Below are 27919 nucleotides of genomic sequence, written 5' to 3'. Positions count from 1 at the left end.
AATTTATGCACTCATCTGAGCAGATCTATGCTGCCTGTGTGGACTTCATAGTAGCAATACTGGCTTGTAGAGTGCACGGGTGTTATCGCCATGGGTGACACTGAGCCTTCTGACTTCGACTTTGAGCACCTTCAAGGTGATGATGCAAGTGATGATAGTGGTGAAAGTGAATGTGAGTATGAGGGTGAAGATGATTTTATGGATGAAACTGAGCCCATGATGGACCATGGGTGGCGCCTCATGTCTGATCCCTTCAGTGACGTGCAGCCAGACCCATTCCCGGTTCAGTGCCAGTGCTGATGACCTTGACCCTGCCAACCTTTTTGCCATGTCTATGCCTCCATTTACATGCCCAGGTGAAGCTGTCATGTATATATTTGACAGTGAAGTGGTAGATAGCCAATGAAAATGGATGAACGAGAGGGAATAAGTGTATAATTCCATTACAGGAAAAAAGAAAGTGAATGGTGTGATTTGGTACCTCCCACAATACATGCCCTCCTGCGACACCCCCAACCACTCGCTACACATCCATCCACTCAAACTTGCTTTTCGCCCGCTTTCATATACACTTTGATATTTTTTGCTCAACACAATACTAGACACATCAATGAAGGTTATGATAGGATAAAATTGTTAGGTATTATTTTTTCATATGTAAACCTTATGTAACTTTACACAATCTAATCTAACCTAACCCAAGCTATTCAAACTGAACTAAACCTAACATAACTTTTATTGAAGTGTCTAGCATGTGTTAAAAAAAAAAAAAAAAAGGTAAGTTGAGTGTAGCGGTTGGGGGGCCTGCAAGAGAGCTTGTATTATGGATGGGGGTTAGCAAAATAAACATTGTGGTGAAGGGGTTAAAAAGCAAGGCACCAACTACAGGAAATCCATGAGTTCATAGTGTTGGGCAGTGAGTAAGTAAGGGAGAGTTGCAGTCAGGCCAATGGTATTAAAAAAAAAAAGTGTGAGCCTCTGGAGATGAAAGCACAAAGACAAGAGTCTCAAGGTAACATGAGTCATTGACACTATGGCCAGAAAAATTGCCTGCCCGGCAATCTTAGAATTGGTGAGCACAGTGTGGCTGGCATGTGTCCCAAGCTTTCGCATCTCGAGTGAACATTCCTACTGGAAATACACAGAGGTGATTTTACACCATGCAGCTTAGAACCGCATGCATCAGGCATTTCGTCTTCAGTGTGAAACTACCTTAAATTTTCCCCTGTCCCTGAGTGGCCTTGAGTGAAACTTAATAATCTCTGACACAGTACCACCTCTGTGCCTTGCCACTACCACTACCACGGTTATTGCTACACCAGTGTGGAGAGACTCAGACATACTTGTTCACTTTCCCCTCTGTGGTGGTCATCAGTGATCAGTCTTCTACACTAGTATGTTCTGGGGCTAAAGTCAGATTCGGTTAAGTTTTGAGGAGTGTGTGAAGTGTGTCTGGCTTCTCTTCCTTGTGAAAATATCAGCCAACAGAGCAATGGAGTGGATGATAACATTTGGTTAAAAATGACATTTTGTAACTCTACACAAGAGAGGTGATAGATCTTGAGTGGCTTGCAGCTCATCCTTGCTCAGTGTGGCTGGTCATATTAAACCCTTGCAGGCCTTGAGACAAAAGAGCAATTAAAAATCTTTGTACAGTACTTATGAATTTGGTTGAGGGTTGTGTGCAAGTAGTCATCTTTACTTATTATTTTACCATGAGTGAGATTGACTCCAGTTTCTCATTCAAAAGTCATGAACAACTATAGGTATATGATAACAATTAAGATAAAAGTCTTTCGTCTATACTTTCAACAAGATTCCTACATTAACACCAAAGATTTCAACAAAGCTGTATTCAAAATAATCCTGAAGCATGACATGGTGCAGCATTTAGGTATAAAAATCAATGTGCACTGACATATGCATACCTGAAGAACAGATGTATGGCATCAGAGGGATGATATAGTGATTGAAGTACAGCACTGCATTGATACCTCTGCTATGGAGTGACTCCTCAGAAAAGTAAAATATATACATAACACAGAGGTACTGAGAGAGAGAGAGAGAGAGAGAGAGAGAGAGAGAGAGAGAGAGAGAGAGAGAGAGAGAGAGAGAGAGAGAGAGAAAAAAAACTTTTAAAAGTAATGATTTAGAAGGTTGACACTGACAAAAATTACAAATCAATCTTACCTTTCACTTCTTGAGTCTTGAAACTGAACCGCACCTTATTTTGACTAGCAGATCCAGATACATCACATTCTTGACATGAGAAAACTCTTAAAGATTAGACAAGCAAGTGAAGATAGTGAATGATCCTTCACATACTATGAGCACTGTAATTTCATAATCAATGTATTGGATAAGTTTGGACTTCAATACTAAATTTTGATATTTCATACATCACATTCATATATGGTCAAGTACTCATGAGTATATCCTCCAACTTTTTGATGGTCATAAGTCACCTCAAATTGCTTGTCTAGGCATCCTACCCTTAAATAATCCAGGCCTCTCACTCCCTCACAACCACAATACATCTTGCCACAAGGGTTGCTCTCATACCTACAGCACCTATCACTTTCACTATATACCATGCTTCTCTTATGAATTCACTGCAGATGGATTATTGCACCTTACTATTGTTACTCCATAAATAATTATTTCTCTTGCTTACTTTCTCTATATATTTTCATTATCATTATTTCTATACCATCATCATCAACCTATGTGAACACTCTGCAGGAGAATACACAACATACTTAAACTCCTATGCAGAACATCTACTCTATAACCTGAAGTGTAAAATGGCATTAAGTACTATCATTATGTATACTACTATTTGTTACATGAGATGAGATGAACACTGCCTGGGATAACACCAACTTCCCTTACTTTGTCTTAATTAGTATTTGAGGACAATCATACAGTGAAGTTCCTGTACAGAGGAGGTAAATGGTAAGAAATATAATTATTATTCTGACATGAAAAATGTAAACATGAACAGTATATTTGTACATTAATATTTGTTCTCACTCTTTCACTTTGTTCCCTTCAATAAAAGAAGAAGAAGAGATTCAAGTGTTCACCCACTACAAGGCACCACAACGCCACCTGAGTCCTGATATAACCACAGCACCCATCATGTGTGTAGTGGGATGATTCAGGCAATGGTTCCTTCTTGGCAGCAAGGAGGCTCTGCTTCTTCATGCACCAAAAAGTAGCTGAACAAGCCACATTTTTTTGCAGCAATGATTCAAGACAGATCAATGTAGGATTCACTTAATGGATGTGCAGAATGGGTTAGCTGACTGGCAGAGGAGGCAGCGAGTGGAGGAGGCGGGTGGCTTGGAGTGGAGGAGGAAGAGGGATTGTTGGGCATTGGTCATTTTTTAAAATTGGCCTTTATGATTTCCAGCAGCTTGCTTCCCAGAGCCTCATCCTGAAAGTAACATGAAAAAATGTGAAAATCATGGCAAACACTGGAAATGAGGGATAGTCCTAATGACAGTGTAAGTGTATGACATATGTGATGTTACATGAAGCACAGAGGGTGATGGGAAGGGACAGAGGTGTGGTGGTGATGGTAATGAGATGTGATGAAATATGGAGTGAAAGAGGTTGTGGCAGGATGAATGATGTGGACTCTGAACTGACCTGGTGTGTCCAAGAGAGGAGGATATTCTTCCCTGGGTCATCATTGTCATCTTGAATGTTGATCACCACTGAGTCTGCTACAGAAAGCTGGTATTCACTCACCACCTGCACCTGAGTTGCCCCAAGCTTCCTGCAAGGACCCCAAAGCTTCATTATAAGGACTATACATTTGTGAAGCTTTCCTGAGAAAAAAAAAAAAAAAAAAAAAAAAAAGTGCATTGATTTATAAGCTATTTGTATAAAACCCACACTAGTAACACAAAGGTACAGATACAGGAGCACTCACTGTGACAGCAGGGTGTGTAGAGAGGAGGTGAGTGCCTGCACTGGGCCAATGTGCTCCACTTCTATCCTCTCAGTGAAGCGGAGTTGGTGTGAAACAATCCCCAGCTCTCCCCACGCCTCATTCACCCCCAAGATTTTCATGCTCTAAAGCAAAAGGAAAAAAAAAAGGTTAGTATTACAGGTATGTGAAATCCTCAATGGTCAAACAAAAGACAATTTTAGATTCTTGTTAATACTGCCCACATTTTCTTGCATTCATATAAATAGAGTGGTAGATGAACGGAATTGACTCAATAAGCAGGCTGTTAGTTTTGAGTGATCAGAGAGCATTTACAGAAAATTTTAAGAAGTGGAAATACATGATTATGTTTCATAAAGGTATTGCCACACATAGGAAAGATAACTTCTTGCAGTTTCCCTTACTTTATATTCTTAATGATGATGATTATGACAAATGGAAGGAAGGAGACAGTACCTGGTAGGCATACAGGGAAGAGATTATTAAGAGGAAAACATTGGCTACAGAGAACACTTAGATGAGGCAGTAACACCAACAACACTCACATTGTTCTTCATGATGAGGACACCATGCAGGATTTTCTGTTTTTTGGTGGGTGGTTCTTCTGCCTTGCCTGAAGTAGTGGGGGCAGGTGGCAAGGCTGGAGAAGTTGAGGAGGCAGCCATAGTGTGCTTCAGCAACGACAGAGACACCTCCACCTCCATGTTGCTAGAGACAGAGATGTGGGCAGTCTCCCCATTACCTGGTTTGTAGCAGTTAATGTTGAACTCCTGTTGATGAAGAAAATTGTATGTGGATAGAGGATAATATGAGAGTAGAGGAGTATGCAGCACAAGAACCACTCCTATTCATGCAGAACACAATCTCAGGTCCTTCTGATGTCATGTCTTGCCACCTTTGGATGAAGGAGCTGCACACAACTAGTGGCAATTCTGCTACACACACATCTAAATCCAAACTACAAATTTGTATTATTCTCATGTCCTCTGAGGAAAGTACACACCCACAACATCCCAAGGCATCCCCCAACAGGTAATATAAATACATGCAAGAATAGCAACATGACTCATGAATAATTCACCATTACAGTTTGGTATAAAATAGTGTCCACGCAGACTCATTTCCTAAAACCACTCTTACCTGCATGATCTTCTGCCGCAAAAAGTCCATCTTGGCATTCTCCCCATGGACGAGCAGCACATTCTTTGGTTCACAGTGCCTCACCAGCTGCATGATACCCTTGGCATCTGCATGTGCACTGAATGACATGTACTGCAACACAAAGCAAGTCAAACATTTAAAGAGATGGATTAATGTGTGTGGTCAGAATAAAGGGAAGGAAGAAAGAGAGAGAGGGTAAGAAAATTAAGTGCAAGATTAATGCCTACTGCTGAAGAGAAACTAGAAATGGAGAAGGAAAGGGGAATAAATGAGAAGAGGTTTAAGGAGCAATACTGAGGATCGGACAAGACAACAAAAAGTGAACAGTTGCTCTTTCATTACATTATCATCTGTAATGCATACACATAGCATATTGAAACCAATCATCTTCCTTCCAACATGCAGAAAGAGCAAGACAGAAAAGATAGATGAACAAAAAAAGGATACAGGAGGCTGGAGGAGCAACAGTTTAGAAGACACATTACCTCTACACTCAAGTTGACCTCTACGCTGGTACGGTTTTCAAAGTCTATCTTCTTTGCTCCGTTGAGGATTTTATGGCCAACAGTACCTTGGACACAGTACCCAGGCATGATTACCTGTGAGAAAGAATCAGCAATGAGTTTGTCCTGAATAGAATAATAAAGGTACAGTATCTAATTTTCTCTCACTTTCCATGGGTTTGTTTCTATTACTGGTAATCTCAACATTTCTATTCTACTGTGAGATTTGGTTAAGCAGATGATCACTTAATTTGCTTCCCTTTTTCCCTTCTGTGTTATTTCTTCCCAACATTTCCTTTACTTCCCATCCATCGCACAGTGTACCGTTCATTCTGATCTATATCCTAAATCTCCTCTCCTCCTCAATCTTCTCTTGTCATTATTGCATGAATTGGCTCTCAAATAAAGTGATAGATGAAAACAGTATGGATTCAGTAATAAAATAATTAATTCTAAGGCATTACGGAGTATTAACCTCTTCATTACTAAAACAAGTTTTCATATTTATTCTGGTTACTTCAGAAATTTATGTGGGTATTAAAATTGAGAAGACTCTGACCAGTAATCTTCTGACCTCCATAGACTCTTCCTAATGTGATTAAAATCATCTAATCATATCCAAAAAATCACAATGAAAAATGCATTCAAGTACGGAAGGGGCTAAAAGAAGACAAATTTATAGATGTACAAATAGGACTATTACATGTAGACCTGATGGCTTCTTGGAGCTTCCCTAATATTCTTATGTCCATTACCTCCTAAACAGATCACAATCCTCTCCCTCAACTCATCTGGCTAACAAAGTCACTTAGTCTACTCTCTGATGCACTTCACCAACTCATGGACAGGTAAATTTCTCTCCTTGCTCACCATGTTGTTTTGGTTGGGTGCCCACTTCTTGAAGATCGCCAAGGAGAGGCCAGCATGCAGCATTCCTGGCGTAGCAAACACCACCATCGGCCCAGGATTGTCCATGTAGCTTTTGTCAAATGGCTTGATGTGCTTGAAGTCAAACATGTTGCGGTGAACAAAAGTCTGTCTGATTTTCTGGTTGGTCCAAGTGATGAACATGCGGTAGTATTTGTTGGCCTGCGAGAGAAGAGGCATGATGGAGTGCTTGGGTTGTGTGGAACTACATTATAGTTTTGTTGTGGCTTAGATTTATGGTTACTTTACTCCTCACTCTCACTCTGTCTCTCTCTCTCTCTCTCCTTTTTTATGATAACTTTATGTCTCTCTCTGTCTTGCAATTGTTTACGTACTCATTCCTCTCATTAGCTCTTCCTTCTCTCACAACACACAAAGACAGAGATTACCTTTACATTCATATTACAAAGCAAAAATATAAATTTGCAAAAAAAAAAAAATCAACAGCACATAATTACTGTGAACACAAACACTGATACAACATCCATCAACAAACCTCTGCTTGCATCCACACACACACACACACACACACACACTTCACCACAAGAGCATAAACACTCACTGTCTCTGCTAGACCCATGGTGAAGTATACAGGCACTTTGAGGTTCATGCGGTCCCAGTAGGTGTCGAGGAGGATGCACAGCTCTTGTACACGACCCAAGGCAAACACAGGGATGAGCACCTTGCCTCCACGTTCCACACAGTCATGCACCTTCTTCAGGAAATCACGCTCCCTGTCAGTGGTGGGGATAGGCGTGACAAATAGAATGGTGGTGAGATGCAGTTGGTGAATGAAACAAAGGGCAGTGATGGTTGTACTGCAAATATAAATGTGAATAGAAAGGGATGAATTCTTATTTTTTATTCAAAATATTTCATGCACATTTTCCTTGTAATTTATCTTGATGTATTTCTTTACTCACTCAGGACATTCTTCTCCTTCACATTTAGTAATCTACCTTCTCTTCCAACATAGTTTAGAGTTTCTGATGGTAGTGATACAGTATGACATGATCACCAAACTTCATCATGCTTGTTCTTGGCCATTTCATTCCCACCTTACTTTATCTGTCATCTTAGCCTCTTTACAAAGATATGACACAATAACTGGAATTTGAAGTCTCATTTCCTTTTTCTTATGTCTTATGATTACAGATTTAACATCCTGGCAGAAAGAAACTTATCTTTTTACATAATGCTTTTTTTTGGAAACACAACAGCCCATCCTGTGTGCATCCCTGTACAACAATGAGGGCGTATCAAAACGTATATATAACCAAAATCTTTACTAATATACAATACGATAGCTTTCAATTTAATTCTATTGCTTTTTATAATATGTGTAAGTTGACACAGGCATAAAAGAAACAATCTCAGTTCCTACAGAAGTATTCAGCCTATGATAACTCTAAGCTCAAAAGCTAGATATGCATATGAAATCATCCATTCTTGACTTGTTAAAACATTTCTTGTTAGTGTTAGAGACAAGTCTTATATATGACAAACAAATTCAAAGGCTGTAATATAGCCCAAAAAAATCTATATAATATTATGCATAATATTCCCTAAAGGTATATATATATATATATATATATATATATATATATATATATATATATATATATATATATATATATATATATATATATATATATATATATACATATACTAAACACTGTTTGGTCTAACAGCAACAGAAGTAATGCGTGAAATCTTTATAAGCATCTTCGATAAAGAAGCAGGACGAAAAGAATGGGTTATTTTTATATTTCTAGACAGTTTAAAGGTTGGAAGTGCCTTCAAAATGAGTAAAAATGTTTCAGAGGGATCAGATACGTATCAAGGAAAGATGTACCAAATACCACTCCGAGGCCCCATAAACATCTCTTTCTCTCTTCCTACTCACTAAGTCCCACAGCTTCATCATGCATAAACACATAAACACTTAGTCGCTCAATCCCTCTACCACGTCCTGTCCATCCTCCGCTAACTTCCTCACCTGCAACGTTTGGAGTCCCTGATGGTGGTGGCATAAGTTGACTCGGATATGAGGAGGTCGGGGCGGCACTTATCTATCCAGGCAGCCCCCAAGTGACGGTCAGGGGTCATGTTGTAGTCTCCCTGTGGACATGAGCAGGCTTAGGGTTGGGGAGGCAGGAGTGTGGCAAGAGTGGAGTTTTGGTTTGGTGTGTGCAGAACTGGAGCAATGATTGTGTTGTCACCTAGTTGCAGTTTTACAGGGCCTGGACTTTACGCTCGTGTGGCCCTATCTCCATATCTACACTTATCCAATTTTCCTTAAAAACTATGCACTCATTGCTGACACCACTTCTTCACTCAAACTGTTTCACATCTCAACACATCTTTGTGGGAAACTCATTTACATCACTATTAAGTTTGTTCCACTTGTCAATACTACGATAAGGGAAACTGTATTTCTTCACATCCTTTAAACAAATATATTTTGTTAATTTTTTTGCATGTCCTCACAGGTGACTACTTGGGGTCACTTTTATCAAATCCCTGTCCAGTATGTCAATTTTGCTCACTATTTTGTACATTGTTATCATGTCACCCCTTATTCTTCTCTCTTCAAATGTGGTCAACTCCAACCTCTTCCATCTCTCCTTGGAAGTTATCTCCTTGAACATTTGTATCATCCTTGTTGCCAGCCTCTGGACCCTTTCCATCTTCTTCACATGTTTTTTTCATATAAGGTGACCAGATAACTGCTGCATACTCTAACTGAGGTCTTATTATGGTACATAGTATTTTCCTCATCATTCCTTCATCTAGATAGTGAAATGCAAGTCGTATATTCTGAAGCATATTATATGTTTTTTCCAAATATCTTGTTGAATTGTTTCTCTGGTGACAGATTGTTTTGTACAATTACACCCAAGTCCTTCTCTTCACTTGCCTCTCCAATTATCTCTTCTCCCAGTTTATAAAGCTTGTATGGCCTGTATCTACTTTTTCCCATTTTCATAACATGACACTTGCTTATATTAAACTCCATTTGTCACTGTTTACTCCACTTCTCCAGATCCTCCTGTAGCCTATTACAATCTTCCAGGTTTTTTACTTTCCTCCTTAACTTGGTATCATCCACAAACATGTTCATATAACTATCTATTCCTGCTGGCATATCATTAACATAAATAAAAAACATGATAGGACCAAGCACTGACCCTTGAAAAACTCCACTGGTCACCTTTCTCCACTCTGATTTCTTTCCCTTCACTACCGTTCGCAATCTCTCTCCCTACCAAGTAACTCTCCATCCATTCTGCTAATTTGCCACTCACTCCTCCAGTCTTCCTTAATTTCCACATCAGTCTATTATGTAGCACTTTATGTGTGTGTGCGTGCATGCGTGTGTGTGTGTGTGTGTGTGTGTGTGTGTGTGTGTGTGTGTGTGTGTGTGTGTGTGTGTGTGTGTGTGTTTCACTGTTTGATCTGCTGCAGTCTCTGACGAGACAGCCAGACGTTACCCTACGGAACGAGCTCAGAGCTCATTATTTCCGATCTTCGGATAGGCCTGAGACCAGGCACACACCACACACCGGGACAACAAGGTCACAACTCCTCGATTTACATCCCGTACCTACTCAATGCTAGGTGAACAGAGGCTACACGTGAAAGGAGACACACCCAAATATCTCCACCCGGCCGGGGAATCGAACCCCAGTCCTCTGGCTTGTGTGTGTGTGTATAAATCTCTCTCCCTACCAAGTAACTCTCCATCCATTCTGCTAATTTGCCACTCACTCCTCCAGTCTTCCTTAATTTCCACATCAGTCTATTATGTAGCACTTTATGTGTGTGTACGTGCATGCGTGTGTGTGTGTGTGTGTGTGTGTGTGTGTGTGTGTGTGTGTGTGTGTGTGTGTGTGTGTGTGTGTGTGTGTGTGTGTATAAATATCTCTATATGTTTTTCTAATCTTATTTATTTTCATGAGGTTACAAAAAGTTGTGTGTTCTTCCTATGATTGTGTTTATGCATGTTTCTCCAGAACTTTTAATTTCTATCAGTACTTGAACACTCTCTCTCTCTCTCTGTAGGGAAGAAAAACACATACACATACACACACACATGGAGCGCAGCCATCGAGCAGGACACATGCATCTGAGCAGCTCGCAGAGATTACTACAAAAGGAGTTGGACTCGGGCCTAGACGTATGTACAGGGGGAGAAGGGGCCATACGTTCTCCTATCTCCAAATCAAATAAGTGTTAGACCATATATAAGGAATGAATAATGAGAGAGAGATGGAACCAAGTAGCGCTGCCAGGTGCATGATGGAATCAAAACATACGCCGAGTGATAACCAACGCTTTATAGAAACCCCTATTGGTTTAAGGAAACTGACTGATGATACTATGGAAAAGGATTTTATCCACTGCTCTGATTAATAGTGATCCTTTGGCCATGTCTCCTGCTTCTGTGGAAGTGTCTACCGGTGCGGGGTATTCGAATTCTCCCCATGACGATTCGGCTCCTGTTGAAGTGGATGTAGTGGCCTCGTCTCCTGGTACATCATCTCCAAGTCCGCGGGGTGCTACTACTGCCACTCAAAAGAAGAAACTCCGCAAACCCAAATAATAGATAAGCTGACGTTTATATTCACTGTTGTGATATTTATTGATATTTATAATGGAAGTCAATTTACTGAGTTATGAACTACCTTTTTTTTTATTTAAGTGATGATTCATTCTACTCATTACTTTCAGTTTCTTCAGTTATAAATAAGGATTTAGAATTTGATCCTTATAAGACTATTTCAAAAACATTTTCCCTTAAAGAAAACTCGATTGGATAATAAAAGTCAAACAAGTCCATACATTACCCCAGCACTGAAAAAGAGTATTAACGAGAGAAACAGACTGGAAAGACTTGCAAAAAATATGGCCATTAACCTACAGGGAAACCTATAAACGTTATAGAAATAAGCTCACATTGATCCTACGTTTAGCTAAAAATACTTATTATAAAAATCAATTACAGGATAATCAAGGTAATCCTAAAAGACACTGTAACACTATAAACACTCTTTTGGGCAGATCACGTCATCTTAGGAAACGAACAATAACATTTGATCCACCCTGCGCAGACATAGCAACAAAATTTAATGATAATTTTTTGCAACACCTTCCAGGATCTAATTGTGCTGACAATGAATATCTAATGTATCTTAACAATGCACCAAGTTTTTCAATGTATCTCAGGCTTACCAACAAAAGTGAAGTGGAAAATATCTTAAAGTCTCTTCAATCATTTACACCTGGTTACGATGATGTAGTATCTCCAAAAGTACTAAAAAATCCTTCATCATTGATATCATCTCCTTTAGCCCATATTATCAACCTAACCATAAAAACTGGTGTTTTCCCAGATAAATTAAAACTTGCAAAAGTAATTCCTATATTTAAGTATGGAGACAAAAATGATATAAGCAATTATTGCCCTATTTCCATTCTCCCAGCATTTAGTAAAGCTTTTGAAAAAATTATTTCCTCACATTTAATTAACTATCTTAAAAAAAAAAAAACCTTCTAACAGAATACCAACATGGTTTTAGAGTTCAACATTCCACGGAGTTGGCTGTACTGCAATTCGTCAATAATGTCTACAAAGATTTGGAGAATAAATTATATGTGGCTAGTGTATTCATTGATTTGCCTAAAGCTTTTGACACACTAGATCAAAAAATTTTATTACATAAATTAGAATATCTAGGTATAAGAGGTGTGCCCTTGAAATGATTTAGGAGTTACCTTCATGATAGAAAACAAACTGTATATTGTAACCATAATTACTCTTCATTATTACCCATTGTGAAAGGTGTACCACAAGGATCAGTCCTAGGCCCCTTGTTTTTTATTATGTATATTAATGATTTTGTAAATGAAAGTACTAAATTTAAATTTTTGATGTATGCTGATAAGACGCTGTTGATTAGTGACAAAAATATAAATTCTCTTCATAATAATTTAACATCAGAACTACAGAAAATAAAACAATGGGTTCAAGCTAATAAATTAAAAATGAATATTTCTAAAACTAATTTTTTATTTCAGAATCAATCAATAAAAAATGCTATCCCTCCGTCAGTCTAGATGAAAAAATTATAAAACAAGTTAGTCATACAAAATTTCTTGGAGATTTTATTGATGAAAATTTAAATTGGAAGATTCACATTGACAAAGTTTGCTTAAAAATATCTAAATTAAATGGTATTTTCTACAAAATTCGGCGTAACCTAACGACAGAGTCAATGATCAGCATATATCACACTCTATGCTATCCCCACCTAACTTACTGTGTTCCCATATGGGGAAGTACGTGGCCTTCCTTCACCAAGAAGCTAACAGTAGCTCAAAATAAAATTTTTCAGTGTATATTTTTTATGCAAAAGTTTGAATCTACTAATCAAGTATTTATTGACAAAAATATTATAAAATGTTCCTATATACAAATATTTTACACTGTTGCTGATTTATAAATGTTACGGTAGAAATTCAATTTTCAAATTACTTACTGGAAATATCAACACAAGGAACAACAACGTTAACTTAGTTTCCTCAACGTTTAGAACTATATTGTACAGAAATAGTGTGATTAATAGCGGTCCCAAGTTGTTTAACAGTTTGCCTCCTAAGAAAAAAATTCTACTTACTACAGCCAACATATCGAGGTTTAAGCAAGAAATTAAGAAGTATCTCTTACTTCAACAATCTATGAGTCAGTAATAAAATGTTAGTAACCAGTATGACTAGAGTGTACTATGTTACGTGTCCATGACCACATACCCATTATATAGTACTATTTGACTGTCAGGGAGCTTTGCTCGACGGACCTTAGCTATGTACAGTGTATACATACTTTATGTGCAATATTGTTAACTTTTTTTAGCAATAAATATTCACTTACTACCGTATTTTACGGCTTACAAGACGCACTTTTTTCCTAAAAATACCCTGAAAAATACTAGTGCGTCTTCCAAGATGAATGTTGTATTGTAAGGCAGCATCCAACCTCAAGTGAGCTTGGACACTTGACAGATAGCAACCTGGATTTGTATGCTGAGTCATCACATTATGATGTTAGCTTAAGTACCATTTAATTTAGCATTGTATATTATGTAAACTCAGTACTTAGGTGTTACAAGTATTTCCAATACCATAATCCTTCCTGCAGCCTACTCAGCGTGTGGAGAAAACGGGCCGCTCCCTCGTCTCATTGCAACACACAAATACACGCATACGAACGCACACACATCATGCCAGGTGCCTTTATACCTTTATTAATAGAACATCCAAGTGGCTTACTCATTCAAGCAAGAATCAAAACTCCACTTGTGAATTGTATTCACATTGATAAAGCTTATGAAGCACGACTGCAAAATAAAATAAATACAAACTGCAGCACTGACGTGTTCGGTTTTGGCGATCGGACAAGTGATTCCGTAATGTAAACAACAGGTCCAAAACATGACGTCGCCCGCCACTAAAACAAGAAGAGATGGACTGTTTCACTGTGTATATGTATTTATCTATGGTGTTTTTATTTACATAGTTTTAAATTTGTGGTGAGTGCTCCAGCAAATTTGTAATGAGTGGTGAAACAATAGTGTCTTGCAGACTCCTTGCTTCTGATGTTTTTGTGTTCAGTGGTCGGGTGTATGGTGAATGCGTTCTTGTATGAGAATGACTTTTTTTTTCTTAGAAATTTCTTTCAAATATTAGGGTGCGTCTTCCAAGATGCAGCGTCTTGCAAGCCGTAAAATATGGTATTTACTTACACACACACACACACACACACACACACACACACACACACAACTCAGAGATAATGCAAGAGAAATATAACTTATTTTTGGAAATATACAAAACAGGAGTCAGGGAATATGTCCCGAAATATAGACCTCAAGAAGAAGGAAAGAAAGATTGGTTTAATGCAGGGTGTGCTAGGGCAAAGGAGAAAAGAGATGGAGCATGGTTTTTAAAAGATGGAGGAGAAATAGAAATCCAGCAAATAAGGAAAACTTCAAGGCAGCGAGAAATGAATATGTTAAGGTGAGGAAGGAAGAGGAAAAGAACTTCGAAACGGACATTGTCGAAAAATGTAAGGAGCAACCAAAATTGTTCTATAGATTCATAAATGGAAGAATTAGGCAAAAAGAAACAATAGAAAGGTTAAAAGGAGAGAATGGGATGGTGAAAGACCCAAAAAGTATGGCAGAACTATTAAATAAAAAATTCCAGGAGGTCTTTACTAAGGAATCCAAATTTGAAAGGCCACAGGGTAATAGAGAGACAGTCTATATGAAAGAGATTAAAGTAACCAAGCTTGAAATAAAAGAGTTAACGAAGGAACTGGATGAAGAGAAGGCAATGGGACCAGATGAAGTCTCAGGCAGAATACTGAAAGAATGTAGGGAAGAACTAGCAAGTCCTATATACATCATAAAATGCTCAATAGAAAATGGAACAGTACCAGTAGAATGGAAAAGAGCTGAGGTGGTTCCCATACATAAGAGCGGAAGGAAGGAAGAACCTTTAAATCACAGACCGGTGTCACTAACTAGTGTAATATGCACGATGTGTGAAAGAATAATAAAGAAACAATGGATCGAATTCCTTGAAGACAACAAATTAATATCAAATAGCCAATTTGGTTTTAGAAAAAGACAGTCTTGTGTAACTAATTTATTGACTGTATTTATTTGGATTTAAAAAAGGGCGTTTGACAAAGTGCCACATGCAAGATTACTATGGAAGTTAGAGGAGAAGGGTGGCTTAAAAGGAAGCACATTGAGATGGATAGAAAATTATTTGAAGGGGAGAGAAATAAGGAAGGTAGTTAAAGATATGAAGTCCAAATGGAGAGCAGTAGAAAGCGAAGTGCCACAGGGGTCAGTATTGGTACCAATTCTTTTCCTCATTTATATCAACGACATGCCAGAAGGAGTGAACAGCTACATAAATCTGTTTGCAGATGATACGAAACTGTGCAGAGTTATAAAGCAAAAAGAGGATTGTGAAATACTGCAAGAAGACCTAAATAAGATCTGGGAATGGAGTAAAAAGTGGGAAATGGAATTCAATGTGAACAAAAGCCATGTCATGGAAATGGGAAAGAGTGAAAGACGTCCTGTGGGAATCTATAAGATGGGAGATGGAGTAGAACTATAGAAAGTTAAAAAGGAAAAGGACTTAGGAGTGACAATGGAAGAAAACAATCAACCAGTAAGCCATATTGATAGAATTTTTAGAGAAACATATAATTTGCTAAGGAATATTGGAGTAGCATTTCACTACATGGACACAGAAATGATGAAGAAATTGATAAGTACTATAATAAGACCCAGATTGGAATATGCAGGAGTAGTGTGGACCCCTCATAAAAAGAAACATAAGGAAATTGGAGAGGCTACAAAAAATAGCTACAAGAATGGTTCCAGAATTTGAAGGAATGACATATGAGGAGAGACTAAAGGCTATGGATCTACCAACCCTGGAACAAAGAAGGGAGAGAGGAGACCTGATACAAGTTGATAAATTGATCAACGGAATGGACCAAGTGGATAATGAGAAACTGATCCTGAGAGAAGAATATGACATCCGAAGCACAAGATCGCATAGTAAAAAGCTGAGAAAAGGAAGATGTTTGAGAGATATTAAAAAATATAGTTTCCCGCAGAGATGTATTGAGACGTGGAACAGTTTAAATGAAGAAGTAGTGTCTGCAATGAGTGTGCATACTTTTAAAGTAAGATTGAATAAGTGTAGATATGGAGACGGGGCCACATGAGCATAAAGCCCAAGCCCTGTAAAACTACAACTAGGTAAATACAACTAGGTAAATAGACACACAGAGGAAAAAAGACATTTTGAGAAAGATGTTGTGAATAAAAGCAAAGACGAACCCAAACTTTTCTACAAATTTATAAATCGCAAAACGAAGAACAAGGAAACAATAGATAAAATAATTAAAGGAGGGAAGACATACTAAACAGAGAAGGAAATGTGTGAAATAATAAATGAGAACTTCAAAATGGTGTTCACTGCATAAGATTTCACAGAACCTAATAGGACATTGCATTGCCAAGGATTACAGGAAATCACAGTGCACAAGGAGGATACTGGAAGATTATTGGATAAATTGGATGTCAGAAAAGCAATGGGGCCAGATGGTATATCAATCTGGGTATTAAAAGAATGTAAAGAGCAACTACTGGATCCAATTTGGGAAATGATTACAAGTTCAATAAATGAAGGAAAAGTTCCACTAGAATGAAAGAGAGCCAACATGATACTGATATTTAAAGGAGGAAAGGCAACTGAACCATCAAATTACAGACCAGTGTTTTGGGGAAGTTGTGTGAAATAATTATCAAAGAGAAATGGGTTAAACATCTAGAAGAACTAATCATATTGAGCAGACAATTTGGGTTCAGGACAGGGCGATCATGTGTATCAAACTATTTAAGCTTCTACTTGAGAGTTATAGCAGGACTGGAAAACAAAGATGGATGGGTGACACAGTATAACAAGATATAAAAAAGGCTTTTGACAAAGTACCTCATGGAAGACTACTTTGTAAACTAGAGGTCTTTGGAGGACTGTGGGGAACTAGGTAAATAAATAAATATATACATACATACATACACACACACACACACACACACACATACACATACACACTCACCGTATACACAAGGCTCTGCTGACCCACACGGATATGGAACATGGCTGCACCAAGGACATGGCCAGCATAGTAAGCCTTTATCTCAAGGTCCCCATCCACCTGAAAGAACATAATAGAGGGCAGATGAAGCGAGGGCAATTCAGGTGAAGGCTACCAAGAAGAGAAGGAAATAATTGGCTAATGGAAAAAGTTGCATTATATAGCTTTGTTTATATTACCAATAGCTACTTAAAAAAAAGAGGTGAAGAGTTGGCATGTAAAGCAGGGATCTAGGAGTAAGTGAAGGTACATTCAAACAAATTATACATATATGAAAGTGTAAATATGTATCACTGGAGAAAAAACATGCAAGCAGAGCCTATTATAATATCATTAGCTGTTAATGGGGGTACAAAGAGCAGCAATGTTCTATAGGTAACTAAATGTGAGATGTGGTAGTCATTTGTCTGTGTAGAGTTGAAGGAAGTGACTCACCTGCACTGTTTCATGCAGGGACACTGTGATCACTTTCTTCATGCAGTCCTTGATCATGCTGGAGGTGAAAAAGTTGGTCTCACCTTTCCTCTCCACTGCCACCTTTCGCATGTCCTCCTGAGGGCAGCACACAAGCACATTAGGTTCATATATATATTCACTTAACACATCACATATTAGTAGTCTAATTTCTTTGGTTATATTTAAGTGTGGTCTTCATTGCTTTACTGAGAATGATAACATTTTCACTAGAATAGTAAAATATTTCATAAAGGATAGCTCTATAATAAGTTTCAGATTACTTGCAGTGGCTAGAAGATCAATATGTAATTGAATTTAAATTGAGTCAAGATCTGGGAATGAAGCCAAAAGTGGAAATTAGTAAGAGTAATAAAAGACCTAAAAGTGTTCATCAAAGAATCAGGCGAAACTGCTAGTTGGTTGGCAGTGTCCAGACTAAATTGACATAAATTTTCTTCAAGTACATTTATTTTCTTCACTTAACTCAATAGATATACAAGTTTATAGTTTGAAGAAAATAAATGTACTTGAAGAAAAAAGTGTCGGGAAGGTTTAGTGTGATGTATAGGCTGCCAAAACAGCAGTTTCGCCTGATTTGGATGAACGGATTATACACTGGAATACAAAATGGGAGAAGAGATTATAATGAAAAGGAGTGAAGAAAGACAAGACAAGATCTACAGATGGAGTAAGAAATGGAAAGTAAAGATCAATACAAGAAAATACAGCATATTGGAGTTTTGAAAAAGCAAAAATAGACCAGTCATGGTTTATATGTTGGGGGTAGAAAACTTCAGAAAAGAAACATGGAGAAAGATTTAGGAGTAACTGTTATGGATGATATGTCACCGGGAAAATACATAAGTAAAATTGTAGGGGAAACTTATAATCTACTCAAGAATATAAGAGTAGTATTTTCATATATTGAAGATTATTGTAACTACGATACATCCAAGTTTGGAATATGCAGCAGTGATTTGGTCACTGAATCTGAAGATGGATATTAAAAAGCTAAAGAGGATCCAGCAAGCTGCAACAAAGATGGTTCCAAGTCTGAAAGACCTTCCTTATGAGGAGAGATTGTTAAGATTGGGTATGATGTCCCTGGAACAGAGAAGTAGAGGAGATTTCATTGAAACATTTAGACTGATACAAGGAATCAACAAGTATGACAGAGGAGATTTGGTAATGTGTGATGAGCAATCCACATGGAAGAAATTGAAGAAGAGTATGTGCAGGAGGGATGTGAAGAAATGTAGTTTTCCTCACAGAACAGATGAAACTTAGAATGCATTAGATAGAGAAGTTGGATAATTTTTAGGATAACAGAGAAGGGACAGCACAAGCATAACTCCCCTCCCATATGCTACAACTAGGTAAACACACACACACACACACACACACACACACACACACACACACACACACACACACGGTAGCTCAGTGGTTAGGCGCTGGCTTCACAAGCCAGATGACCGGGTTCGATTTGCCGGGTGGAGATATTTGGGTGTGTCTCCTTTCACGTGTAGCCTCTGTTCACCTAGCAGTGAGTAGGTACGGGATGTAAATTGAGGAGTTGTGACCTTGTTGTCCCGGTGTGTGGTGTGTGCCTGGTCTCAGACCTATCCCAAGATCGGAAATAATGAGCTCTGAGCTCGCTCCGTAGGGTAACGTCTGGCTGTCTCGTCAGAGACTGCAGCAGATCAAACAGTGAATTACACACACACACACACACACGGCTTGTCTCCGGCTGCGTATGGGAAGAAAGAAAATACCTATGGTATTACAGGGCCCGGGTAACTCTAGGTTTGTGTCTGTTAATGTCCTACTGTCTCTTAGTGTTGAAAGTGAGTGATATGGAGAGTGATCCCTGAGAGGGGAGTGTGGACGGTGATCGTTCTGGCCGTAGTCAGCTGACAACAACAAAAATGGCGTCCAGGCAAACTAGAGACTTTGAAGGTTTTATTACTACGCCAAAAGGACTGCAGAAACTTGATACGGATGCAAGAATCCAGGCGCTGGAAAGTAAGTTCCTAAACATTTTGTCAATAGAAGAAAAACTGGATAGAGTTCTAGCCGAGAATGATTCGTTCAAAAAAAGAGATCTACTTGTTAACGCTAGCGAATGAAGAGTTATTGAAGGAAAAAGTAGAGATGGAGAAAGAAAACCAACAACTAAGGAAACAATGTGAAGAGATGAAGGCTAAACTCATGGAAATGGAGATAAAAATATCCGAAGGGGACTTGAAGAAAGAGGAATGTCTTAATCTAATTGACACCAGGATGAAAGAAGTGAATCATGAACATCAGGAGGTACAAAGGTCATTTAGGGAGATAGTAAAAAAGCAGGAAGAGGAAAATAAAGGAATTACATAGAGGGAAATGGTAAAGGCACTAAAGGAAAATGAGTATGTGGTGAGAGTAAAAAAGCAGGAAGAGGAAAATAAAGGGATTACACAGAGGGAAATGGTAAAGGCACTAAAGGAAAATGAGTATGTGGTGAGAGATATTGCTGAAAAGAAAAAATGTGTGATCATATTAGGATTGCGGGAGGAAACTAACAGGAACTGGCAGGACAGGAGGGATAAGGAAAATGACAAGATTAAGTCTTTACTGAACAAGATCTCTGTGGAAGAAGACCTATATGCTGAGGTAGAAGAAAGTGTGAGATTGGGAGCTTTTGAGGAAGGCAAGAATAGACCATTAAAATTGAAATTAAAGTCTCAGGTGGCAGTGGAGGCCTTGTTGAGGAGGGCTTGGAAACTTAAGGACTCTGAGGAAACCAAAACAATTTACATAAGAAGAAATATGTCACAAGATGAGAGAATGAAGATGAAGGAGCTAGTATCTGAAGTGAAGGAAAGGAATGACGAAAGAACAGAGGAGGAAAAGATCAAGTTTTTTTGGAGGATGAGAAATGGGAGGCTAAAGAAGTGGTGGATAAAACAGACGGAATAGGCATTACATGGAAGAACGAGACTTGAAATGGAATAAAAGTGACTTACACGAACATAGATGGATTTCTGTCTAAGAGGCTAGAATGTATGGATTACCTAAGAAATAACGAACTGGACATAATGTGTGTAGTGGAAACAAAGCTAAGGCCCGAAATAAAGCTAGACTGGTTTGTTGTAAAACACTACAAAGTATGGAGAAATGATAGATAAAATAAAGGAGGTGGTGGTATAATGGTTCTTACTAAGGAAGATCTGATAGTGAAGGAGGTGAACTATAGTAAGAGAAATGAGGAAGTGATAAGTATGCTTATAACAGATGGCAAGAGGGACATTAATATTATAACAGTATACATACCACCCAGAACCAGTGCTTGGGAATATGAACAGTACCAAATGGTGATGAGAAATACTCTAGACAGAATGAAGCAAGAACTCATCAGAAAGGATAGAGTGATGATAGTTGGAGACTTTAATTGCAAAGAAATAGTGTGGGAAGACTACGAAGTGGTGAATGGTGGTGAGTGGGCAGAAGAATTGTTAAAGGTAGCAACAAATAACTTGATGGCACAGTGGGTGAGATCACCAACAAGGTGCAGGGGACAAGATGTTGCAGCAAGGTTGGATTTGGTATTTACCAGGGGAATCTCTCTAAAAGAGGAAATTGAACATGAAAGTCCCTTGGGGAAAAGCGATCATGATGTCCTAAGCTTTGAGCTGGATACGGAATTAAGCATGAATAAGATTGTGGAACGCAAGGAGGAAAAATTAAATTATACTAGGGCAAATTATAACCATATAAGGGAGTTCTTTAATGAAATTGACTGGTCCGTGGTATACCAGGAAAGAGATATGCAAGTGAAGATACGATAAATTTATGGATTTGTATAACTCTGCTGTGAAAAGTTTGTGCCATATTACAGAAAGAGGACTTTAAATAATAAACAGTGGTTTAATAGAAATTGTGAAGAAGCAAAAAAGAACAAAGAAAAGGCATGGAAGAAACTTAAGAAAAACAGTGATGTATTATCAAGGAAGGCTACAAAACAGCAAGGAATAGATATGTTGAAGTAAGGAGAACAGCACAGAAGGAATATGAACAGAGGGTGGTGGAAAACTGTGATAGTGACCCAAAATGTTTTACAAATTCATAAATGGAAAACTAAATAAAAGGGAGGCAATAGAAAAGGTAAAAACGGGAAGAAGTATATGAAGATGCTGGAGAGATAGCTGAAATTTTGAACGACAACTTTTGCAAAGTGTTTACAAAGGAGGAGCATTTTATGGGAGGAAGGCCTACGGAAATAAAGCAAATGCAGGACATCATGGTTACTAAGGAAGATGTAAGGAAAATTATAAGCAATCTGGATATTAATAAATCAATGGGGCCTGATGGCATATCTGGGAGGTTGCTAAAAGAATGTAAGGATCAATTGTTGAACCCCATATTTGATATTGTGGAAACCTCCATACGAACAGGATTAGTCCCGAAAGAGTGGAAAAGAGCTGACATTGTGCCTATATATAAGAATGGTAGTAGAATGGAACCGCTAAATTATAGACCAGTATCGTTGACTAGTATATTGTGCAAGGTATGTGAAGAAGTAATTAAAGCTAAGTGGAGTGAGTATCTAGAAAGTGAAAACATTCTGAGTGAAAGGCAGTTTGGTTTCAGAAAAGGAAGATCGTGTGTATCCAATTTATTATGTTTTTATTCAAGAGTGACTGACATACTACAACATAGAGAGGGATGGGTGGATGCTATCTACCTGGACTTGAGAAAGGCCTTTGATAAAGTACCACACAATAGACTGATGTGGAAACTAAAGATGACTGGAGGAGTAAATGATAAACTAGCAAAATGGATGGAAAATTACTTAATGGGAAGAGAAATGAGAACAGTGGTGAGAGGAAGGAAGTCCGAGTGGAAGAAGGTAACCAGTGGAGTTCCACAAGGGTCAGTGCTGGGTCCCATCATGTTTTTGATTTATGTTAATGATATGCCAGTAGGAATTGACAGTTATATGAACATGTTTGCGGACGATACTAAAATTATGAGGAGAGTAAAGAATGTGGAAGATTGTAACAAGTTACAGGAAGATCTTGATAAAATATATGAGTGGAGTAAAGAGTGGCAGATGGAATTTAATATAGACAAGACCCATGTTATGAAAATGGGAAGAAGTAGATACAGACCAAACTGGGATTACAGACTGGGTGATGAGAAAATTAAAGAGACCAATGAGGAGAAAGACTTAGGAGTAACCGTGCAAAACACTTTGTCACCGGAGAAACACATTAACAAGATTTTTTGGAAAACATACAACATGCTTCAAAATATTGGCCTTGCATTCCACTACCTAGATGAAGGAATGATGAAGAAGATATTATGTACCTTAATAAGACCCCAGCTAGAATATGCAGCATGTGTCTGGTCACCGCATATGAAGAAAAATGTGAAGAAGGTAGAAAGGGTACAAAGGCTGGCAACAAGGATGGTACCAGGACTCAGGGAGTTAGACTATGAGGAAAGACTGAGGAAGCTGGGGCTGACCACATTAGAAGAGAGAAGAACAAGAGGAGACATGATAACTATGTATAAATTGGTGAACAAGATTGACATACTGGATAGAGAGTTGATAAAGGTGACCACAAGTAATCATCTCCGAGGACATGGAAAAAAAATAATAAAGGACATCTGTCTAAATGACGTGAGAAAATACAGTTTCCCGCATCGTAGCATTGATAAGTGGAATAAACTGAGCAGTCATGTCGTTGACACGGTGTGTGTCAATCAGATGAAAGAGAGATATGACAGGAATGGACAAGGAGACAGGACACAGAGAGCTTAGCTCGGGCCCTGTAATACACAAATAGGTAAAACAAATAGGTAAATACACACACACACACACACACACACACACACACACACACACACACACACACACATACACACACATACCAGCAGCACAGGGCAGAGGGCCTTTGTGGGCTGGGTCATGTAGATGGGTCCACTGTAGCCCACCATCTCTGTCATGTAGGGTAGAGCGCCACAGTGGTCCAGGTGGAAGTGACTGATTATCACACAGTCAAGGAACTCTGTCAGTGGACCGTCAGTGATGTAGGTGAAATCCGGGAAGCGTCTGTCATCATTGTAACTGCAAAACAATGTTATAAAATGTACTTCCTACATGTGAATTTTGTTTTTCATGAATTCTATCAATCTTCAAAGGACTTGCTCTGTTGTTGAAAGAATCCTAGATTTGTTCACTGGTAGCTGGTGATCATGACGTCAAGATGTATACACACACACAGTAAATAGAAATGGGAATACATAAACATAACTTAATGCGAAGTGATGGAACAAGGGAAAAGTAAAAGAAGACAGACAAGCTCATACTATGGGAGAAGTAGAAATTCAGTAAACAAAAGAAGAAAAAAATGTGTATAGAATACATTAAAAAAATATAGTTTTCCAAAGAGAAGTATAGAAATATGGAACAATTTGGATGAAACAGTGGTTTAAGGAAGAAATATTTGTGATTTCAACGATAAACTGGATGACTATAGATATGGAGACAGGACAGCACGACCATAGCTCTTTTCCTGTAAGACACAACTAGCTAAATTCACACACACACACACACACACACACACACACACACACACACACACACACACACAGATAGTTGATACATAGAGCTTTCTAAACAAGGATGTGGTGCTAGCAAAAACTATTCATAATTTCAAGGGCAAGTTAGATCACAGTAGATACATAGATGGAACAGTATGAGCATAGATAGCTTCTTTCTCACATGACACAAATAGGTAACTACACACTCACTTACCCCATATGCATGCCACAGTCCAGCATAATGTTCTTTCCACCAGTTGTCACCAAGATACAGCTCCGGCCCACATCCTGTCCCGCACCTGCACATAGTAAAAAAAAAAGTGAAGAATGTACGTTAAATTATGAATATTCCTTAATCATATCATCATTATTACTATTCCAGAAACTTGCATCCATAACTTTGCCCTCATTCCACCCACTATGTCTCACTAGATATCTCGTATTTATCTCTCTTAGCGGTAAATCTAGAGAACAGTGACAGTTTGACATTAAGTAATAAGGGAAGCGTCGATTCTATTGCTATATTATTTCATAGAAGATTTCCTGGAAGAGGCCAACTAAGCCTGTGACTCCAGCTCTGAATCACTAAAACAAAGTTGTAATGTCAGTGGTCATTGTGGTCGAGGCAAGTACTTTCAATTATGGCTGTATAGTTCCATTTTTGTCTTTGACATTTCAACACACTATCCAATTTTCTTTCAAAATCCAATACTGTTCTTGCATTAACCACAACATCTGGGGGAGACTTCTACATTTTACTGCAGCTTCTGACAATCACCTTCCTCTTTTATAGGTCTGAAAATTATGGTATCATCTGCATACATGTAAATTTCAATATCATTTGTTATAATATTCACGAGAACAATTATTAAAAGAACAAATAGCAAAGGTCCAAGAACAGACTCCTGTGGCACTCCACTTGTTACTGGTTTCCATCTTCATTTTCCTCCTTTCAGTACCATTCTTTGATGTCTTTGTGTTAAAAAAGACAGAACGTACGGATGTTGGCATGCGCATGCGCGTGAGGCCTGTGCAGAGGAAGTGTCAGTATGCCATGTCAGTTCAATCACCGGCTCTAATGGCATCAGACAGGCGCCCTGATTTCGACGTAGAGTCTTAGATTTTTGTGTACGGTTCTCCGGGAAGACCAGGGAACTTTTTGATTTGTGCATTTGTCACAAACTTATATTAGAAAGCAGAGAGTGCCCTTTGTGTGGAAAAGCAGCTGTCCTCGACTTTCCTCGAAAATTGTGGCGCTGTCAAAAAATAAGTGCTAAGGGAAAAAAGAAACGCATGAAGTGTACATTTCAGGAGAATGTCTATAAAAATACATTTTTTGACAAGGCTCACTTGGATATTGAGACCATTCTCCTCTTCATTAACATATACGTGCGTGAGTGTTTCTCTTACTGCTTCGTTCGGAGTGAACTCAAAGTAAATGACATCACTATTTCCGACTGGGCGAGCTTTTGCTGGGAAGTGCTTATTGAGTGGGCACTAAAAAGAGTTGGAAAAATTGGTGGTGAAGGGAAGATTGTGGAAATTGACGAAAGCAAGTTTGGAAAAAGAAAATATAACATGGGGAGGCTGGTGGAAGGGCAGTGGGTATTCGGTGGCCTGTGTCGAGAAAAAAGGGAATGCTTCATGGTGCCTGTTGAACAGCGAGACAGTGCGACGCTCCTTGCCATCATAAAAGACCGCATTCTCCCTGGCCCGACAATAATATCAGACTGTTGGAAAGCCTACAACTGCCTACAAGATGAAGGATACCAGCACCTCACTGTGAACCATTCGGTGAATGTCGTGGACCCCAACAACAAAGCCACCCATACTAATAATATTGAATGCTTGTGGAGGGACATAAAGAGCAGGGTGCCAGTGTATGGTAGGAGGAAGAAGCATTTTGTGGGATATCTGGCCAGATCGATGTTTATTTTGGCCATTCCAGACCACAACAAACGCTTCCACGCTTTCCTCCAAGAAGCCGCTGCCCTATATAACCCACACAATCCTCCAAACACCACACAAGAGTCACCTGCTGCCTCAACTTCAACCTAATTTTGTGAGTATTGTTTACATTAGGGTAGTTATGTTGAGAGTTTGCCCTTGGCGGTATGTAGATGTGCGAAGATGTTATAAATCAGTTGCCGGAGTGAGTGAAGCGAGCCGAGGCTGCCCATTATTGTTATGCCCATTACTGATAATACAGGTTAGGTTAGGTTAGGTTAGTGTTATTGGGGGGTCCGGAGGGGGCACAGCCTCCCGGTTAGGTTAGGTTAGTGTTGTAGAGGGGGTCCAGGGGGGCACAGCCCCCCCGGTTAGGTTATGTTATGTTAGCTTAGGTTTATGTTAGGGTTAGGTTAGTGCTGTAGGGGGGGGGATCCAGGGTGGGCACAGCCCTCCCGATTAGGTTAAGTTACGTTAGGTTAGGTTTTTGTCCTTAGATTTTTTGGGGATCGCCATATCTCGCCTCTTTTGGCTCCCCCCCTAAAACCCCCGATTCCCCACGTGCTCCCAAGCTTGTTGGGTGGAAGGGGATAATAGAAAAGAATATGTAAGGAGTTGCTGTTCTATAGATTTATTGGGTTGGGTTAGGTTAGGTTACATTTTTTTTTTTTTGGAATGCCATATCTCGCCTCCCCCCCCCCCAAAAAAAAAAAAACCCGATTCCCCACAGTCCCCCAAGCTTGTTGGGGGGAAGGGGGGAGGAGGGGGGAGGAAAGGGGGGGAGCAGTGGTTCTGTACTTTTATCTAAATATGTCTACTTCCAAGCAATGCACTCCTTTTTTCATGTCAGTTAGACTGTTGAAGGTATCTTGTAGTACCCTCATAGCTGCTACGATGGACTTTCCACTCATTACTTTATAGTGCCGTATTTGGTTTGTACATTCTTGTAATTTGTACTGGTGTCTTGGCAGGGTGTGGCTTCCGTGCTCCCTCCCTGGGTTCGTTTGTGTTTTGGGATCTTGGGAAACCCACCACGTAACAATACCAGATAAGAATACACCACAGACCACACTCACCAAGAGGAGTGACTTTGATCTCCGGCATGCTGGCTTCCTCGTCCTTCCTCACGGCGCACGTCCCACTTCAAACAACACAGCCACACCTCCGCTTCCCCTCTCGCTCTTGGTTAGCTAGTTTCTCCCAACAACCTGTGTAGTATGTCAGAAACACGTATAATAAAATGCAGCTCACACCTCGCCTCGGCCTCTTCCTCCGCTGCCTGTTGTTGTGGTTTCTTGGCGCGTCTCCATCAAGGGACGGTGAGAGAAATTAATCACTACTGCTCTAATTATTAACATGACTAAATACAATGTTTCACAACGCTTGTCCTTGTTCTTGTTGAGGATTTGGGGCGTGCTACAATGCTAATGCCACATAACTTTCAATACCAACAACAACGAACCGACTGTATCATCACTCCTTACCCCTAGTCCTGTCAAAGGCGCGGGTGGTGACACTGACACCGTGACACTGTGACACCACAAGCCATGCGGCACGCACTCTTCCTCGACCCTAGCCACTCGGCACTCGCTCGGAGTCGCTCCACACCGCTGCCCAACACTAGAG

The 27919-nt window shown here is 39.2% G+C and overlaps 1 protein-coding gene across 2 annotated transcripts; it reads right to left on the bottom strand.

The window, feature by feature from the left end:
* Positions 1 to 82: 82 nt before the first annotated feature.
* Positions 83 to 27919, bottom strand: LOC123506278 (integrator complex subunit 11-like). Of its 2 annotated transcripts, XM_045258229.1 has the most exons (15): positions 27778 to 27919; positions 27370 to 27501; positions 24561 to 24645; positions 23675 to 23870; positions 17738 to 17854; positions 17264 to 17362; positions 8549 to 8670; positions 7112 to 7283; positions 6493 to 6711; positions 5605 to 5718; positions 5099 to 5230; positions 4504 to 4728; positions 3941 to 4083; positions 3655 to 3784; positions 83 to 3439 (listed from the first exon to the last, which is right to left on the bottom strand). In XM_045258229.1, the coding sequence occupies exons 2-15, from the start codon at positions 27395 to 27397 to the stop codon at positions 3383 to 3385; spliced, it is 1839 nt and encodes a 612-aa protein (XP_045114164.1). In that variant the 5' UTR covers positions 27398 to 27501; positions 27778 to 27919; the 3' UTR covers positions 83 to 3382. The 2 variants fall into 2 exon arrangements, with proteins under 2 accessions (XP_045114164.1, XP_045114162.1); XM_045258227.1 differs by lacking the exon at positions 27778 to 27919 and having other exon boundaries at positions 27370 to 27715.

The sequence above is a fragment of the Portunus trituberculatus genome, chromosome 19 (assembly GCF_017591435.1).
Source record: "Portunus trituberculatus isolate SZX2019 chromosome 19, ASM1759143v1, whole genome shotgun sequence".
Lineage (NCBI taxonomy): Eukaryota > Metazoa > Arthropoda > Malacostraca > Decapoda > Portunidae > Portunus > Portunus trituberculatus.
This window is presented reverse-complemented; position numbering and strand designations above follow the sequence as displayed.

Coding starts and splice junctions, on each gene's coding strand:
- LOC123506278 (XM_045258229.1), bottom strand. CDS start 27,397: ATGCCGGAGATCAAAGTCACTCCTCTTG. Junction 4,729..5,098: donor TGCGGCAGAAGATCATGCAG/GTAAGAGTGGTT, acceptor CTTCATCAACAG/GAGTTCAACATTAACTGCTA. Junction 3,785..3,940: donor CTACACACCCTGCTGTCACA/GTGAGTGCTCCT, acceptor GGGTCCTTGCAG/GAAGCTTGGGGCAACTCAGG.